This window comes from Mobula hypostoma, chromosome 27 (assembly GCF_963921235.1).
Source record: "Mobula hypostoma chromosome 27, sMobHyp1.1, whole genome shotgun sequence".
Classification (NCBI taxonomy): Eukaryota; Metazoa; Chordata; class Chondrichthyes; order Myliobatiformes; family Myliobatidae; genus Mobula; species Mobula hypostoma.
The window spans coordinates 22,967,444-22,986,853 of NC_086123.1; the positions used below are offsets into that span (position 1 = coordinate 22,967,444).

General features: G+C 39.4%; 1 protein-coding gene across 2 annotated transcripts in view; it reads right to left on the minus strand.

Moving 5' to 3' along the window:
• Positions 1-543: 543 nt before the first annotated feature.
• LOC134338508 (E3 ubiquitin-protein ligase DTX1-like) overlaps positions 544-19,410 on the minus strand; it is a 301,417-nt gene continuing 282,550 nt past the window's right edge. For both annotated transcript variants that reach the window (XM_063034375.1, XM_063034374.1), the window contains exons 6-9: positions 13,930-14,088; positions 9,631-9,792; positions 8,650-8,739; positions 544-7,002 (exon numbers count right to left, since the gene is read on the minus strand). In XM_063034375.1, coding sequence (XP_062890445.1) covers positions 6,778-7,002; positions 8,650-8,739; positions 9,631-9,792; positions 13,930-14,088 — 636 coding nt within the window. In that variant the 3' untranslated portion in view covers positions 544-6,777. The remainder of the gene's footprint in view (positions 7,003-8,649; positions 8,740-9,630; positions 9,793-13,929; positions 14,089-19,410) is intronic.

Here is a 19,410-nt window from a genome sequence, read left to right on the forward strand (position 1 = left end):
CTCAAAGATCGACCGGTCGATCGTGATCAACCAGTTGGTGATCACTACTATAGTTAAATGTTTTTTGTCCATAAAGTTGCTTCAATTGTATTGGCTGCTCCATCATCTTGATGATTGTCCCCCGTCACTACAGAACCTTGTCAATGTTAGATGAAAGATTAGGAAGAACTAACCCTATTGAAACTTTGTCAATGCCCCTTTTTGAAGTCAGTGGTAAGTCCTATCCCATTCTGTTCCAAAATATGACCTGTGATGTCTTTTGGGCGGACTCCAACAGGCCTGCAGCTGATTGTGAATGTTTAAATGTGCCCATCACTGGAGAAATATATAACTCTGGTGGTAGTTTCTGTTGAAGACATTAATTTGCATCTCATATTTCCTTTATCAATTCTTTTGAATGCACTCTTTCTTTCTATTAGGCCATCTCTATACGTGTCTGAATTAAAACAATGCACTTTTGATTTCAAATTATCTGGTAGTGTTGAGCAACGTTTTGCTACACCTTATAACAAACAACAATTAACTCAGAGTGGATCAATCAGATTTGTCTTTATTTTACTTGCAGCAAGGGAAGACTAGCACCATACAAGAGCCGGTGATAGCTTCAAAAAAACATACAGCATAGTCACACCTTTATACACAAGTATGGCTACCGCACCTCAATTCAAGGACAGGGTGCATTCTTTTCATCTGCTTAATCAGTGTACTTGGCATTCTTCCAGTAACACATCTGGCCTGCAGTTTGTCAAGGACTCGGGTTCCATCGGTATAATGTTGCACAAACACTATTAACAAAGCACTCTGGTACAACACAGGTTCCATTTTGTTACAGACAAAAATGTCATTTTGGTACTACAAGTACATTTCCACAGTAGTAATTTGATACTTTTCCCGTGGTCGGAAGATGTGCAGATGAACAGGTCCTCCTCAGGTTATGTTTGAGAGACTACTATGATGGACGTGAGTGGCTTTGCTGATTGCTGCACGGTTGCAAGCACCTTCTGCAGGATGGGAATGGGAATGAGGACCTGGCCTCCTCTCCCCATTGAGTCACACAACTGGACTGGGCTGAGCAGAGTTAAGGATTGGGGACCAGGGTCATTCATTCACTTGCTCAGTAAGCCAGCTGGTAGCTGCTCTTCACACATCTGATGTTTCTGTGATTGTCCTAACCCTGGGGATTGTCTGTAATGAACAGTCTCCAACCTGGTTATCATTCAGTTTTACATCTGGATCAAATGGCATCATTAAAATGTCATACTCGTATTTTGGTTTCAGTATCTTCCTAAATCAAATTTCAACCCATTTGAATCAAAAAGTAGCCAGTCATCTTGAAGTGAAATCTGTAGAAATCTTACACAAGGTCAGGCAAGTCCTGTAAAACAATTGGCTTTGTACATTACTCAATGGCATCAATATTTTGGCCTTGGGAAATAGAAAATGAATTAAGTTGTTCGACCACTGTTGTGGAATGATTCATCATCCAGGAAATCCGAGTGAACCACTGAGATTAATTATAGAATATAAATTTCTACAGTAGTGAAATGTAGGTTGAAGCTTCTGTAAATAAAAGCACTGGCAAAAGTAAAAAGCTATCCTCCAAATAAAGTTTATTCATTATTTAGTACTAACAGTTACAGGCAAATCCAATTGTTTATACACATTACATGAGTTTGTTACATAAATTCAGGATATGCTGGTGAGTAAATAACAACACAAGACCTAGTTATGGATGACTGTTCTTGTGATCACTCTCGCATTCTGCAGTATCAGAATCCATATTGACACTCTCCAGAGAACCAAACCGCATGAAATATAACACATCACATTTCCCCCAAGGCAATCTCTCCTTAAAACTGGAATAGGACACTAGTATTTACAGACCTCATCCTTTTTCAACATGACACAGTTGATATGTTCTGTGGTTCTATGTTAACCAGATTTAGGGTCATAGACCCCTACTGTTAATTGGCCGAGTTTAGGGTTAAAACAGATTTTAAATGCAGTAAAATTATTAAATCATCTCATAAAACAATTCTTGGTGTCCCCATTACTCTGTTTTGAGGTATTAGGTGCAAACTTGTTGATTTATCCCACTTAATTAATATGGTTTTATTTATGGCAATTCATATTGAATATTACATTTGGAACCCAGGACAAATGGTCAGGCCCAATCGAGTCATTGCTACTTTGGGATATAAACAATTCCATAATGGCTTCTTCTAAAGTGTGGTAGTTAATTTCATTGTTCACAAAATGGCCAGAAATTGTAATTATTCCAGAAAAAAATTAAGAATATGTTAAACTTGCGACATTGTTCTATCTAGATCTGTTACAGGGACTGTTGTAGAATTCGTGATTCAATGAATCTACAGCACACAATTCTGTATGTTTGGGCTGAATGGACGTGCTTACTTTGTGCAATTCATTTTTATAGCACATTGCAATACTCACGTTCAGTTTCGTTGTGCTGCTAATGGGGGAAAACTGGCCATCCCACACGACTAGCCCTGACAACAATTGGTCTCAAAGCAGGAAGTCTCGTCTGCATTTTGCAAAGTGAAGTTCACTCCTTAGGAGGTTGTGCCAAACTGATTTGAAAGAAATATCTGCTTTGTTATGGGAATGCCCTGGAACTCCCATTGCCATTTACAGTAGTAACACGGAGTAAACACGCATAAACAGCCTTACCTAACAATATTGGTGCTTTACTGCAATGGCATCTCATCAGGGCTGCCTGTTTTTCTTGTTTCCTAGCAAGAACACGGCAGTGGTGGGAGCTGTACAGCAGGTCTAACATCTGAAGTGATTCTTCAGAGTATAAGTCCCATCTGGAGTTATTACCAACGTGTACTCCAATAGCAAAACTAAGTTTGTATCAATGCACACTTGTCCTTCACTTTAATATGAGCTACATGAAGCTACTTTGAAACACACAACTTTTCAATACCATTTTCATTGTGGCTTCCTCTAACTTCGAAACTTTTAGAACGCTCCTAAAATATGAGGTTAAAATGATTCTGTGATTGAGAAGATTTTCAAAACCATTCTTGACTATCATAGATACTCCCTGAGACCACATGTTGTAGGGAGCAGTTGCAATCTTATCTTGGCCACTGGAAAAATGCAAGCATCAGGTAGAATTCTAGTTTTATACCCTGCCTGATTTCATTCACTTAAGTAATTAACAGCATGTAAAATCATTGTCCTTTGAGATGATATGGGTTAATACCACCTCTGTGGGTATCATTAATCACATTGTCCTTATTTTGAATTGTATTTCAATATCTGAATTAGCTGCATCCTAACAATGATTTGAAAGATATTTAACCTCGTTACTTATCACATCCTTCTGCCTATTTTCAAAGCAGTGTTATCTTTGGCAAATTGTGTCTGAATTACCTCTTGGACAAAAGTCTCAGTCACCGGACTTGTGGGTTTCCGAGGACATTATGTAATTAGGTAGACTGTGTAATTAGGAAGGCCAAGCTATGGGGCATTTACTCATAAAATGAGCTTAAATAAGCTTTTTTATTCCACTCCTTAATTGCCATTTTAGACCAGCAGACAATACAAACTGCTCTCCTGGGTGGGGGAATTTAATAACTATTCAAGTGCAATATTGAAGTGGGCCGGAATTTGAGCTTTCAGTTCTATCTTGGCAAATCCTGATGAGAACAAATAAATTTGTATATTACAAGGTATGAATCAAACTATCATCAAAGCTTGACTTTAATATCCCAACATGTTAATAATCTTGTGTATGTCATACTACTTTCTTAAAAACATTTCACTTTTTAAATTTTTATCTGCAAAATGGTCAACATTGCAGGATCTCTTTTTCTTCCCCTGTATATTCGGTGTAGGAAGATGGGCTGTAAATTCTATCACTGCTGTTGGTAACTGCAGCTAAGTTATTGTTAATACAAAATGAAATCCAATTAATTGCTTAATACCACTTTTTAATTTGAATCCATTGCTGACTCTAGTGGACTTGTATATTATCAAGAATGGTGATTATTTTGGATTTTTATCCAATGCATGACCATGGCTAATTTCACTAATCTGGCCCTTAAAAAGAACACGTTTCTTTTTTTTTTAAAAACAAAATTCTCACCTGCTCCTTACAGATATGGAAAGCAGGTTTTAAATCTGTAGCTAGTTCATCAGCTCTGTAGAAGTGATACTGCCAGCTTGGTAATAAGTCCTTTGATGGTTAGAGTCGAGTTCAGTTTGTTTTGCAAATACAGTTGTAAAATTAATATGCATTAAAATCTTCAGACATTTTCTTAAAATAGCTATGATTATATTCAGCTTTCCAAATAAGAGTTAATGAGATTACCTTGCATTTTCCAATTGCATGAGGACCTGCACAATTATACAAATTGTACTTGCCTTGCCCATTATGACAGATACTGTTCCCTACACTGTTTGAAATACATCACATCAATACACTATTTACACATGCTTTGTTAATGTTTATTTCTATATAAAAATGGATTTGTTTCAGAATCTTCTACACTATTTTGCCAGTAGCTCTATGGGTGCTGCTGACTCCTATGCTGCCAGATCAACGATGTTGGCAAATTTAGAGTAGGCTCTGCAGCTAATGCATTTAAAATTTAACATATGTTCTGTAATATCAAACATGGTACATTTGCTGCTCTTCTGGTGCTTTTCTACAGCAGTTCTTAGGTTCACTCATGGATTTTGACTGCAAGAGCCAATAGAATAGAACAAACTTATCAGGATAGCATTCCCTATTATGACAAACTGCTGATATGAGGCAGCTTGGTTTCCATCTCTTTTTTTTTGCCTATTCCTGCATTGCCCCATGTTTACCTATACTTGTGTTGTATCAGTTTTCCCCAATGATAAAGTACATTAACAGCCCTTTATATTTCTTTTTAAAAATTTTTAAAATTTAGCTTTGCATGTTTTGTTGAGACAGGTTTCACATCTGAATCGAGCTTTCCCCAGTTTTGGGTGAATGTTTATTTAAAAAAGAAAATAATTTCAACTTGCTGCTTTTCCCAGTTTGTCCTATAAATCAGGAAAGATTGCCGTCATACCCCACGTCTTTCAAACACTTAGACTGCTGAGTACATTTTGTTCATCTTTGCATCACACCTTTTCACAGCTGCAACAAAACTTAAGGGAACCGTCACTATCCTCCTCCTCCTCCTTTTCCTCCAATATTTATTTCCTCTTTGGATTTTTTGGCAATAAGTCTTGTAAGTTGAACATCATACAAGTCAGCAACCAGGACATAATTTGCAGAAACAGCGTTTGTTGAACATTACTTTTGCCAGTAATGACTATGAACATAATGGATTTGATAGCAGTTGTCAGGATAATGTTGAATATTTCTACAGCTACCAACACTTTGCAAACTGTTCATAGCTTTGCAACATTCCATCCTGTGCAGTTTCCCATTGACAGAACAGTCCAAAGCAAATGTCAGTAGACATTCATTTACTGAGCCGGTGCCTGTTTTTGGCAGGATTATAATCCAGTTTCTGTCTCTGGGCTGGAAGTATAATTGCTGTGTCTTTGAAATCCTCTTCTTTATTTAATAAGGTCCTGCATCCCAGGATTTCCCTTAGTGAAGTAATCCTCTCGCTTCATCTGACAGCTAGGTATACTGAGTTTCATTTAGAATGTGGGAGTCATTTTATGAAATTAAAAACAGAAACATCCACATTGAGGGGGGAAAAAAAAAACAAAGGAAATATAACTACTTCTTGGCTTCAGATGCATTCACTACCAAACTCATAAACCGAGTAGAGAGAGTCTCGAACACAGACATAAATGGTTCGGTTAAGACACTGACATATTTCGCTATGAAGTATAGCAACATCTATAGATAGAAAAGTTAACTTTAAATAAAGAGCCTCATCTGAGGATGCATGTATTCATTGTCACTGACATGCAGCATGGGCCACCAGGACACTAATACTCAGCTGGACTAATGGAGTAACGAGACAGACCTTTAACACAGAACAAGCCCTTATTATTTCTGAATAAACACTTTAATAAGCAGTGTTTTTAAATTTAAACTACCTTCGTCAAAACTTTTTAAAATGCTCCATGGTGTTACTGTCCTTGTGATAAAGAAAGTTAATATGGGCACTTTTTTTTTTAAAAGCCAAACAGTTTTCACATGCAAAGCTCCTTTCCTCTTCATTCTGTCTACTGTACACCATTTACAGTGACACATCCAAGCAAAAAGACTAACATCCCTGAGAGATGTGCACGCCTTATTCACGAAGATACTGCTGCGTGTTTTGCGGGTTGTGACCTCTAGAAAGCATCTGATGCCAGTGTTCCTACAACTAACCAGGCGTGCTTAGTATTTTTGCCTCTATGTGCACCATTAGCTGCAACACTGCAGGAGGTGCACTGTATACAATTCAACCAAATGGAAAACATCTCCGCTCTTATTTTAAGGAATGACCAGTGCAAGCAACTGTCAACTCGACAGCCCTCTCTCTCTCTCTCATTTTTTTTTTCTTGATTTACCTGCCTCTAATTATTTATATTGAGTGGGTCTTTCCATGAGGAATAACAGTTGCAGACTTGCACAGTATGTCACTGTAAGTTGCCACCAATAAAACTGAATCAGGCCAATGCAGTCTGCTTTTAACTAGCCCAAACTGGAGTTAAAGTAGTGGCCAAGGCAGTAAAGCAAAGCATATTTGAACCCTAGTAATGTACTTTACAGGGTGTAGTCTTCATTGTCAACATCCTTATTCGCTGCTTCTTCTCATCTCCTCCTCAGTCCTTTATGCTGTCCTCCATGACCCCCTGGGCAGATAACTCTGCCAGCACGTTTTCCAAATAGTTGGGATCTGGGTAGCCATGTCCGGTTAAATTAGATCCAAACTCTGTTTTGTGATGAATTTCGTTCCACACTACTGTATCTGTTTCACCAGTGGTATTGGACGTTCCAATGGTGAATATCAGCCTGCGATCCCAAGCCACAATCAAGAGCTTCAGAATCTAGAAAAGGACGATTAAATATTCAACAGTGAGAAGATATTTGGATTGGGACTTTTCAAATTCTTCACAAAAAAAAAAAAAATCCAGTCAAGAGAAAGACTGGAACAGAGATTCCTAAGCTCTTTTTATACACCCACTAGATTTATCAGCTACTTATGTACCCTGATCAACACATGCCATACATTTAGCCCTTTAAACGATAATTATTATTCTTCCCTGATCCACTACCATGTCTAATCTACTGGAATGACTCCTGGTTATGTGCCTGATACTTTTTTTCCATCCTACTGATATGTTTGTTCATTTACCCTGAACTACAGAATGTTTCCTCCCCAGTCATGATACTTTTCATAGTCCCATCTTTCTGCCTTGGTAAATACCCATAGTCTTGTATGCATGATTTCTCTTACTTAACCCCAGGCTATCTGAATGTATCTCCCAGGTTGAAAACCTCTGGCCTAATCCAGTTTCACTAGGTTCCTTCCACTGCAGTCTCTTGTGCACCGTGTCTGAAGTGTGAACAAAAACTAGTGAGACTGGGTCCTGAGCCTCTACCGAATGGACGAGCTGTGGGAGTCTTATGTAAACGAGTTTTCATTAGTTACATTAAATATTGTCCTCCTCCCCTCCCCTCTCCACGTCACTGCCACCTGCCCTCACTAGATGTTTAGCCACTCTTTAAATTTTGCAAAGATGGATGACAAAATACCAAGCTGCAGTTAGAAGATGGCAAGAGGTTCACAAACTCATTTCAGTCCTTGTATAACTTATTGAGCTCGATATACCGAGCTATGATGTAAGTAATCTCATCAATCAGGGTTTCTGATCTAAGTAATAATGTGTGTGTTAGAGCATATTCTGGACTTTCGGTGCACAGCAAAACATTTAACTTCAACTACCAATCTTCAGATCTGTATATGGACTGCAGATTAAATTTAAAATGCAGTTCTGGACAATGGGTTCCTAAGCTATGAACCAAAGTTAATTGGAAGATTGGACAATGCTAATTTAAATTAATTTGGGTGTCTGTAGTGTGGGTACGATGAAGGAGATATGAAAGTTATATGTAATTCAAAGGGATGCACTGTAGAAGCTTTAAATAAATATAGAATTGTCCTTTGATCTTTAGCATATAAAGTGTCATGTAATGTTGGGACAAGCAGACCTCTTCCTCCAAAAGGGACAGTGTGAATGATTTATATACCACCTGCTATCAATGCACTGATTTCTGGAAGCAATCTTTTCTAGTTAAAATTCTTTGACCAGGAAGTTTCAAGTGTGAATAAAGTTTGCTCTATCCACATTGCCTTGATTAACACAGCCCTATCTAATATACAGTCCTAACGTTCCCAAACTCCGCTCCACGGAGAACTGGCTGTTGGGAGCCTTGGTGTGTACTTGAAAAGATGCGGGCTCAGTGCTTAAGGGTGGGATTTGGCCAATTAGTTAATTTTTAGAATGGCAGAGATGTGGACCTAATGTTCTTCTGTGTTGTGTCCTGTGATACCATAACTCTTCGAATCCATGGGCAAGCAAGAACTTAGTTCAATCATCTTGATAAATGTATAAAGTACTGATTGTTTTACGAGCTTTAAAATTAGAGTTTTTGGCGATGTTGGCACAAAGATAAGAAGATGTTCCACTTACCTTGCGGCCTTTCTCGTTATCAGGCAGGTAGCAATGACGTGGAAAGCCTCTGGCGGTGAATTTCTTTCCTTGATTGGGGTGCTCAACACCCTTTGCATAATGAAAAAGAATGATATAGGAAATTGGACTGACAAGTGAAACATGATTTCATGCAAATAACAGAGTAACTGAGGTAATTTTACATGCCCACATTGCCCGCAATGTCTTATCCACTAGAAAAAGCCACTAAAATACAGGAGTGTGCTGCCACAAAATCACTTTAATTGTGGTTTTCTTGTCTCCCTTGTTTGTGGATTCCTTTGTGCTTACATAGCTTTTGTTGGTCAATTTCTTCTTCATGTCTACGCATCATTTACTGATTTTTTTCCCTTCTTCCTTTCAAGTCTAAGCCTAGCACCCTATTTCTGAGCAATCTCATGCCCAAATTCATTTTTTCTTTTTTATTCTGTAAATGGCTTACTTTCTGCATTCTCACCTACGCTCACCAGATTCCTTTCTTTTCAAATCCTTTTATTATTATTATTATTATCCAAAATTAACACGAGTACATTGAAGTAAGCAACAAAAACATTATTTTAAAGATCGAAAAATTTTGGTGATTTAAAAGAAACCCCTACTAAGCAAGAAAAAGTGGGGAAAAAAAAACCCATTAGGTGTTCAATCCTGGAGCCATGCATCATATAAAAAGCTTCTAAAGATAAACATCAAACCGCCAGCATAGATTCCGTTATCCTCAATGGTTCTAAATATGCAGAAGAAGAACCAGAGGCTGATAATCTGCATGGCCTTTTGTATATTCTCTCCCACTTCTGTACTAAATGTGGGGAATGGCATGTACAGCCATTTGTACCATGGCAATATATAGCCTTCTTTCTCAGGTAAAACTGAAATTCAATCCACATACTACATCTGTAAATATTTTTCAAAAATGATACCAAAACAAGGAAGCCTATGATATTGAGCATAGTTAAAAGCATTCACCTGTAGTCCTGCTGGGATGTCATAGACAATGCGAATTGTTTTGACTTCGGGATATCCAGGCAGTGAGTGTGGGATTACGTGATATTCCATCTTCCCAGGTGGCTGTGTCCCAGTTTTCTCACCATAGATAGCCTTGCAAGTGGGACACTGCAGGCTACCATCCTGAACAAGGAAAATTACAAAAACATCGATGCTTTTTTTCCACTTGCTAAGTCACTAAATATTCTTCTAAGTAACTTATTTAACATTCAATATTTTACTTCAAGTACCAAATGCTTACAAAGGTCTCTGATGGTAAAATAATTTCTCTTAGTACTATACTGCAGGCAGGCAAAAACTATTCAATTTTCATTTACCCTTTTAACCTCTCTCCTACTTGATCGATTCCTCAAACTGTAGCTCATTAGCAGCTACGATTCAAAGTGCATTTATTATCAAACAATGTATGAATTATACAACCTTGAGATTTGTTTGCAGTCGCAAAGCAAGAAACTCGAAAGAACCCAATTTAAAAAAAAAACCCTCAGTGTGCACAGAGAAACAGGAAAAAAAACCAACAAAACAAATCAAGTAAACCACAGAAACGAGTTCTGAACCAAATTGAGTCCTTAGATCCAAATCCCTCAGAATAGGCCTGAAGCCTTCAGTTCTTCACATTAGTGGGGCATATTGCCGCAAAGTTCGCAGACACGAAGCACAGCAGAAACCTGGATGAAAACTTCTAATTGGGTCTGGCTCAGATAGAAATTTGGGTGCAAATGAGACAGTGCAGGATTGTCCACCTGTTATATGAGGCAGTACCGTAGTATGATGGTTAGCACAATGCTTTACGATACCACCTCCAAGAGCACCAAAACCTTGTCGTAGGGTTTGGAGGCTTGCGTAATACATGTCTATTAACAACTCAGAAAACATGTTACACTGAGGATTGTCGCTGCTTTAAGAATTCTGTACCACATGGTAATTCCATGTAAATTTGTTCCGTGCTTGTAAGACCATAGAACATCAGCGCAGAATTAAGCTTTTTGGCTCATCAAATCTGCTCCGCAATTCCATCATGACTGATTTATTACCCCTTTCAATCCCATGCTCTTTCTCCCTGAAAACCTATGATATAACAGCAACACCTGTGAAATTTGCATTCTGTTTACAAGCCCCTCCTTGTTAAATATTTTACTAATACCCATATTTAGATTTCATCAAAGAGCCTCTGGAGGGTACTTCAAACCTCTACTAATCTTTGCATGGTCATGACTGAAAAATGACATTATGGCAAGCACAACTGATTAAAAATTTTATGATAGCTAAAGGAAGTTGTAACATACAAATTAGGAAAAGTGGCGGGTCTCTCAGCTTCTTGTGTCTGTTCTCCCATTCAACAAGGTCATAGCTAACTGATGGGTAACTTAGGCTCCACAATCCTGCCTATCCTTGGAACCCGACATCCTATTACTACGAATTTATCTAACTCTACCCTGAAAGTATCCAAAGATTACTTCCATCTACCCCTGAAGGAGAGAGTGCAAAGACATGCACACCATGAGAGAGAAAAATATCATCTCAGCTCTATATTAAGTTTTGTTTGAGATCTTCCCACAAGATGGGACATCGTCTCAACATCCACTGTGTCGATATAAGAACTTGACAGGCAGGTAAATTAATCCAGTAGCCTAACTATTGATGGACAGTTAATAACAAAACTATGCAATGGGTTTTAATGTCCTGTGACTTGTGATTTATTTAAAATCACAGGTGTGAGCAAGTATTAAATCTTCCCATCTGATAGACAGTAAAGAAAGTACTTTTCAAACTGAAGTTACAGTCTCATTATGGAGAAGTGACAGCCAATTTACTCATTAAAATGCTCCACAAACAACAATACTGTTCTATAATTGGTCCAAGTAGTGATTTATGGGGAGTGATACTACTTAGTACACAGGGAAACTTCCCTCCTCTTCTACAAAGCACGTGGAGACTCCTTGGAGGAGCAGGTGGTTACTTGGTTTAATGCAGCCATCTCTGACTGCTGCATGGAATGACAGCCTAGATATTTGTTCAAGCCTCTGGAGATGCATGAATACTACTGGCTGAATGGTAATTGACACAAGGTAAAAGAAAAGTAGGGTAATTGTATAAAGTGCCCTGGTATCCGATCTCCACCAAAATTCTGAGATCAATAAAAAAGAAAGTCACTTGTACTAGACAATAAGACATTATTTATTTACTTATTGAGATACGGTGTGGAATATGCCTTTCTGGCCCTTCAAAGCCATGCTACCCAGCAACCTACAGTTTAATCCTAGTCTAATCATGGGGCAGTTTACAATAACCAATGTATTCAGCCCATTGAGTCTGCTTTGCCATTCCATTACGGCTGATTTATCATCCCTCTCAACCCCACATTCTCCCCCTAACCTGTGATGCCCTGACTATTCAGGACTCTATCAAGTTCTGCTTTAAATATACCCAATGACCTGGCCTCCACAGATTCACCACCCACTGACTAAAGAAATTCCTCCTCATCTCTGTTCAGAAGGGCATCCTTGTATTTTGATGCTGTGCCCTCTGGTTCTAGACTCATCCACTACAGGAAACATCCTCTCTAAGGCCACTCTATCCAAGTCTTTCAATATTTGATAGGTCTCTATGAGATTTCCCCCCCTCATTCTTCATAATTGCACTTATGTGTTGGGCCCAGAACAGATCCCCTGCAATCATTAGATTCTTGAATCAAAGAGGATAACTTCACTCAACTTCACTTGGCCCATCATTGAAATGTTCCCACAACCAATGGACTCACTTTCAAGGGCTCTTCATCTCTTGTTCTCGGTATTTATTGCTTATTTGTTTATTATTATTATTATTTCTTTTGCATTTGCAGAGTTTGTTGTCTTCTGAACTCTGGTTGAAAGCCCAAATTGGGTGGTCTTTCACTGATTCTGTTATAGTTATTATTCTACTGATTTATTGATTATGCCCACAAGAAAATGAATCTCAGGGCTTTATAAGGTGGCATATTTACTTTGGTTATAAAATTTACTTTGAACTTTTCTTCTAAAGTCAAGTGAGTACAGGCCCAGAGCCATCAAGACACTCCTCATACCTTAAACCTGAAATTCCCATGATCATTCTCATGAACCTGCTCTGAACCCTCTCCAATGCCAGCGCATCTTTCCTGAGATACGGGGCCCAAAGGGGCTCCCAATACCTCAAGTGTGGCTGACCAATGCCTTCTGAAGCCTCAGAATTACATTTTTGTTTTTAACTACCAGTAAGACTGACTGAATGCCAACCATTATCGCAGAGTTTTCAGGCAAAGTTTGCCAGTCTTCTAGTTTGTTGTCAATGGCCGGCTCAAACCTTTATTATAAACACAGGAGATTCTGCAGGCGCTGGAAATCCAAAGCAACACAAACTGCTGGAGGAACTCAGCAGGTCAGGCTGCATCTATAGAAATGAATAAGCAGTCAACGTTTCAGGCCAACTGAAAGCCCTTCAGCCCTTTTTCAGGACTGCCTTTATCATTCAGTCCAATTGTGTCAATTCTAAGTGCAAAATTCTTAAAAAAAAGTTTGAAGTAAATTTTATTATTAGTGTACATATATGTCAGCACATACAACCCTGAGATTCATTTTCCTGCGGGCCTACACGCCAAATCTATAGTATAGTAACTATAACAAGGATCAATGAAAGATCAAGCAGAGTGTAGAAGACAACAAAGTGGGCAAATGCAAATATAAATAAATAGCAACAAATAATGAGAATACGATATAAGGAGCCCTTAAAGTGAGATCACTGGTTGTGGGAACATCTCAATGGATGGGCAAATTATCCCCTTTTGTTCACCGGTCTGATGGTTGAGGGGTAGTAACTGTTCTTGAACCTGGTGGTAACACACATTTGTTTTCAATTAATGAATTAATACTTTATTAATATTATATTAATAACCAAAGGCATAGTATGCCTTTGGTTGACTCTTGGTCAACCAATAAGTGGTCATGATTACAGAAGACTGAGTGTTATTGATTCTATTAATTAATTCATGCCACATTACACACAATATTGTGCGTGCATGCAGGTCAATGGCTTCCTCTTCATTAAACAAATCTTTCTGCCTTTTTTGGAACTTGCTGAGGCTGTTTCTTTTCGTCCCATGCTAGTTAAGGTTAACTCTAATGCAGCTGTTTCCTTGCTAGTGTTTATAGGCTGAAGCAAAAGAAAATTTTAACTTCAGGTATTACAGTCAGTAGTATAGTTGCTGCTTCGGGGGTATGGTCTCTGTTGGCTGTCTGATCTTACCTTGTTGCCGTTGTTGTACATGGCTACAAGACACAGGAGATGATACATGTGGCTGCATTTACTGAGCTTCCCCACCAACTCTGGCTTCACACCTTTCAGATTCAGGACCCCATCATAGCCCGATGAGCTGACCAGCCTCTCCATGCAGATTGTGCAGTCCTGGTGGCAGAGCAGAAGGACAATTAGAGATAGGGGAGAAAAATACAGGAAACGAAAAGCAAGAAACTGCAGATGCAGACGGTCCCCAACCTTTTTATGCCATGGTCCAATACCATTAACCCCTGATCTAAAATACAAACAGGAATTATTGACAGCATCTCCAAGAAAGAGAAACAGAGTCTATGTTTCAGGTCAAAGAAGTACACTCTATCAATTCCTCTGATAACTACTAGGAACTAAATCTGGCGGGAGCAACGGGTGTTGGGAATGGCGACGGTGGAGCACCGCGAGAAGAGTGCGTGATAGTTTGTAGAGGAGGAGTGCCAGGGGTAGGTGGGCGTGGGTGCAGACACACCCAGCCCTGAGACACCAGGTAAGCTCATTTGATCATTACAGGATTTTTCACTGGTGCTTCCCACTACCTCCCCTCTCCATTCCCCTTTTCCCAATGATGATTCCCCTCTCTTTGCTCCCTTCCCACTCACAGTCCACAATAGAATCAGGTTTATCATCACTCGCATATCTCATGAAATTAGTTTTTCTTTGTGGCAACAGTTCAGTGAAATACATAAAATTACTACAGTACTGTGCAGAAGTCTCCGGCACCCTAGCAATATATATGTGCCTAAAACTTTGCATGGTACTACATATGTACTTAGATAATAAATTTGCTCTAAACTTTGAAGCAGTGACACATCTTAAAACCTTGTTAAAGGCACCAGTGTGAAATAATTATAAATCCAATTAAAGGGAAAATTAGAGAAAAGAAATATTAATGAACTAGGGTCATATTTTTTAATGAGAAGAAAATACTTTCTTGAAAACTATTAAAAGGGATGGATGGCAAATAAAAGTGAGGCAAGTTAGGTAGTTTGTGTTGAGAAACATATCAATATAATAGGCAGAATGTTCTGGTTTTCTGCTGTATGACCCCCTATTTTCGGGGGGGGGGAGAAGAGAGGTAAAAAGAACATTAAATCTTCGCAAATTCTATGGGACAGTTTTAACAACTAGTAGATATAAATGACTAACTATTTTATAACAAAGCAACACACAAAATGCTGGAGAAACTCAGCAGGTCAGACTGCATCTATGGAAATGGATTGCGAGTCAATGTTTCAGGTGAGACTCTTCTTCAGGACTGAGAAGGAAGGGGGAAGATGCCAGAATAAAAAGGTGGGGGGGGGGAGAGAAAAGAGGATAGCTAGAAAGTGATAGGTGAAGGGCTGGAGAACAAGGAATCAGATAGGAGAGGAGTGTGGACCATTAAAGAAAGGGAAGGAGGAGGGGACCCAGGGAGAAGAAGTGGGGAATAAAGGAGGGTGGGGCAAGTTTGTTTACTGGAAGGAGAAATTGGTATTCGTGCCATCAGGTTGGAGGGTACCCAGACAAAATACAAGGTGTTGCTCTTCCACTCTGAGGGTGGACTCATCTTAGCACAAGAGAAGGTCATGGAGTGACTTTCAGAATGGTTGTAGATAGGAGTAGAGAAGGGATGTAAAGCTTTTTATCACAGTGGGTGTTACGGTCAGAACTAACCATATTAAAAACTCTTATAACACTAAAATATAACCTTTTAACTGAGAGCTGGAGAAAGCGATAAGGGTAAATCCATTAGTTGATACTGAGAACATTCCTGAATAGCCACCTCCTGTGCCATGAATTAATGATTTCTTGATAAAAGGCTGGATTAACTAATCATGTTAGGAGGTAATGGCCCAGTTTTAATTGCCCTTGCTTTGTTACTGCTTTAATTCCTTTTCAGAAACTGACTGTAGTGAAGAAATAAATGGCTGATAGAACCTAAATTTAACTGCATTTGTTCGTATCTGTATTAAAGATTCCACAATAAAATCATTCCCAAAGACTGATGGCCTCCAAGAGCACCACAGCCTTGTATCCCTCAATGGCCTGGACAGCTATGTTGGCTGGAGTTAGGGCTTGATGCTTTGGCTCTTGGTCGGGTCACCAATGCCAGACAGGTCAAAGAGTAGAGGCCAGACTAAGAGAGGTCCACCAGTCCTCCAGGTTTGGGGGTTCAGCTCAGAGCTGACTGGTCAAAAATGAATCGTTATGGAAACAGAAATGAAGAATCCTTCTGTATAGACAGAGATGGAGGGGCTATTTTGCTGCCCTAAAAGTCATGAGCAGGAAGTAAGTAAGTAAAGATTGATGAGTGTTTTAAATATAAAACTATAGCTGGAAGTAGAAGCTATCTTTTAAAAACATCTCCCTGCCTCTGTTGCATTTACTTCCACTCTTTGTTACACTGCCCTGTATAACACAGGCTCAACACTGGCATTTCTGTCAACTGCGTGGAACTCTTGGACATCTATGTGTGTGACCAAGTGTGAAGGTCCAAGATGTCCAGAAAGTCTGATGCTGGTCAATTGGGCTGCCCACTCCTTGCATAGCTCGCCAATACACTCAGAGACCCATTGAGGCAAAGACCTCCACACACTTCCATCAGAGTGGATATGAGGAATGGCGACCCCATACACATGTAAATTTAGGTAACTTTAATACTTAATCTGAATGTTTAAACATTTTTGCTGTGTTTAAATTTGTTTTTTTTAAATAATTATTTAGACTTATTTGCCTTGCTTTTAAATGTGTCCCACTATCGGAGTCAGCTGATGAGCAGTCAAGAGACCAAGCCAGAGAGAGAAGCGCGTTAACAAAGATCAAAGTAAATTCTATTATCAACGTACATATCTGTCACCATATACAACCCTGAGATTCATTTTCCTGTGGGCATACTCAGCAAATCTATGGAATAGTAACTATAACAGGATCAACGGAAGATCAACCAGAGTGCAGAAGACAACAAACTGTGCAAATGCAAACATAAACAAATAGCATTAAAAAATGAGAACATCAGATATTGAGATAAAGAGTGCTTAAACTGAGATCATTAGTTGTAGGAACATCTTTAATAGATGGGGCAAGTGAGTGTAGTTATCCCCTTTTATTCAAGAGCCTTATGACTGAGGGGTGGTAACTGTTCTTGAACATGGTGGTATGAGTCCTGAAGTTCTTGTACCTTCTATCGGATAGCAGCAGTGAGAAGAGAGCATGACCTGGGCGGTGGGTATCTCTGATGACAGTACCTGAAGCTGAAGTCCAATTGGCTTTGCTGACCATGTCGGCTTTTCTGGCTTTCTAGAGAAGCTAAGTGTGGTAGATGGGAATTGTGTGCAGTGGACTGGAAAGGACCTGGCCCATTGAAGATATTGGAAGGCCAACATAAAATATCACCGAGTCTGATACAGGAAAGCTTCTTTTCATGTTCACACTAATTCGTGCTAAGTTTTGACCCTCACGGCAGGTGCTAGAACTGCATCTGTGAATCCAAACTGATACACAATACGCTTGCAGCTAATGTCCATTGGAAGAATGTAGAGTGGGACGATTGTGATAACCAGGCCAAGAGTCTTGCATAACCCTGACTTTGCTGTTCTTCAGAGTTTGACATCTGAGTTCTGTAAACTTGCTCGGCCTAAGGATCTACCTTGGATTATTTCTTTGCAACAATTCCGTCAGTGTGTTGCTTCTTGAGTTAGTATTGCTGAATTCAATAGGATATGGCATACTAGGCACTAAAGGTCTCTCTGTCCAGACTTCAAAGGTTTCTGTCCTAACTAGCTGTTCCATTAGTAGGCATTTCCCAATGAGAAGATCACAAGAGAACAAGGAGAGTAGGACAAATTGCTGTAAAACTTGGAGTGGGGGCAGGGTGGGAGTTGTGGTGTGTTAGGTCAATGCTTACTTTTTTATTACATGTTTATTTGTAAAACTTGTTGATTGGGCGGTTACAGTTGGAGGAATTGCAAATTTTCTGAGTAAATGGCCATTAGATCATAAACACCAGAAATTCGCTGCAGATCCTGGAAATCCAAAGCAAATCACACGAGGTGCTGGAGGAACTCAGCCATTATATCAGTATTAAATGCCAATTACAAGCCTAGTGCCCCCGATCAACACTTGTCCCTGTTTGCCCTTGTTGCCTGGGGCATAACTCTCCTTGAACTCAAACCTCCTCCCCACTCTTTTTTCCCACTGCAGGCCAATGTTAGGTAGATTCTGGGTCTGGATGGCTGATGTTCCATTGCTATTTCTACATTTTAGTTTTTTTTTGAGATACAGCACCATCCAGCAATGACCAATTAACCTCTCAACCAGTAGGTCTTTGGACTGTGGGAGGAGCACCTGGAGGAATCCTATGTGGTTATGGGGAGAACGTACAAACTCCTTACAGGCAGCGGTGGGAATTGTACCCGGGTCACCGGCACTGTAAACTGTTGTGCTAACCACTATGCTACCGTAGCACCCCAGCTAAAAGCATTTAGCTAATCATGTGGTATCTGTTGATGCGGCCTGACATGCAGATCGTTTCTGGTTTTATGTCAGATCTCTGCATCTGCATGTTGTTTTGATTTTTATTTTTTATTTACCGATGCTCCACTGCACCTGATAATAAGTGGACCGACCAGGCTCCCTTTGCTCTCTGTCAGACATTTCCATTTATTTTTCTAACTGATAAACTTCACAGCCCACAGCAACTAATTTTGTGATCAAGCAGTAAACTGGTTCTGAAGGAGAAGCTGCTCAGTTCACTGTAAAGAGTAAATCTGAATTATTAAGTGTCGATTTTGATTCTCCAGCAAAATGGCTGGCTGTACCCAGTCACTGTTATATCCACAGGTTAAGTGTTTCAGTTATGCTACTTACTGACAGTTTTAAAAACTGCAGTTTTGCTTTCCTACAATTCTATTCCAAATCCCACTTAGCAGCAGAAAACCAACTGCGCTGTTAATGACAGAGGATAGAAACAGACTGCAGCAGTTAGATGGGAAACAGAGGAAAAGGAATAAATAAAGAGGCGAGCAATTTTCAGCTGAGATGATAAAAGCTTGATGTTTATCACAGATGTGTGAACCTGAAGTACTTAGGACAGCAATTAGTTAGGACGGTACACTACAGGAGATCGAAACCAGTCTGTGATGTCCACAAGAGCATACATTTAATTTGAATTATTTTAAGTAAATTGCAGCTTGCTGACTGGCTTCAACAAATGTCGGATATTGATGTAATGTACGATGAATACCAAGTACTTCAGCCTCTTTAAATAAGCTCATCCAAAAGCCCAATTCCATTTTCCTCTATACTCAGAGGCTCCCCCAATTCTGCTCCACTTCACTACCATAATTCTATTCTGTTTTATTGACCTTTCAGGGTGTGGTTATTGCCTTTGTCTTACTAAGGTGATATTTTCTTGAACCTCTGCTGTCACTCCAGCTGTTGGGAAAGAAGTTTCAGGAG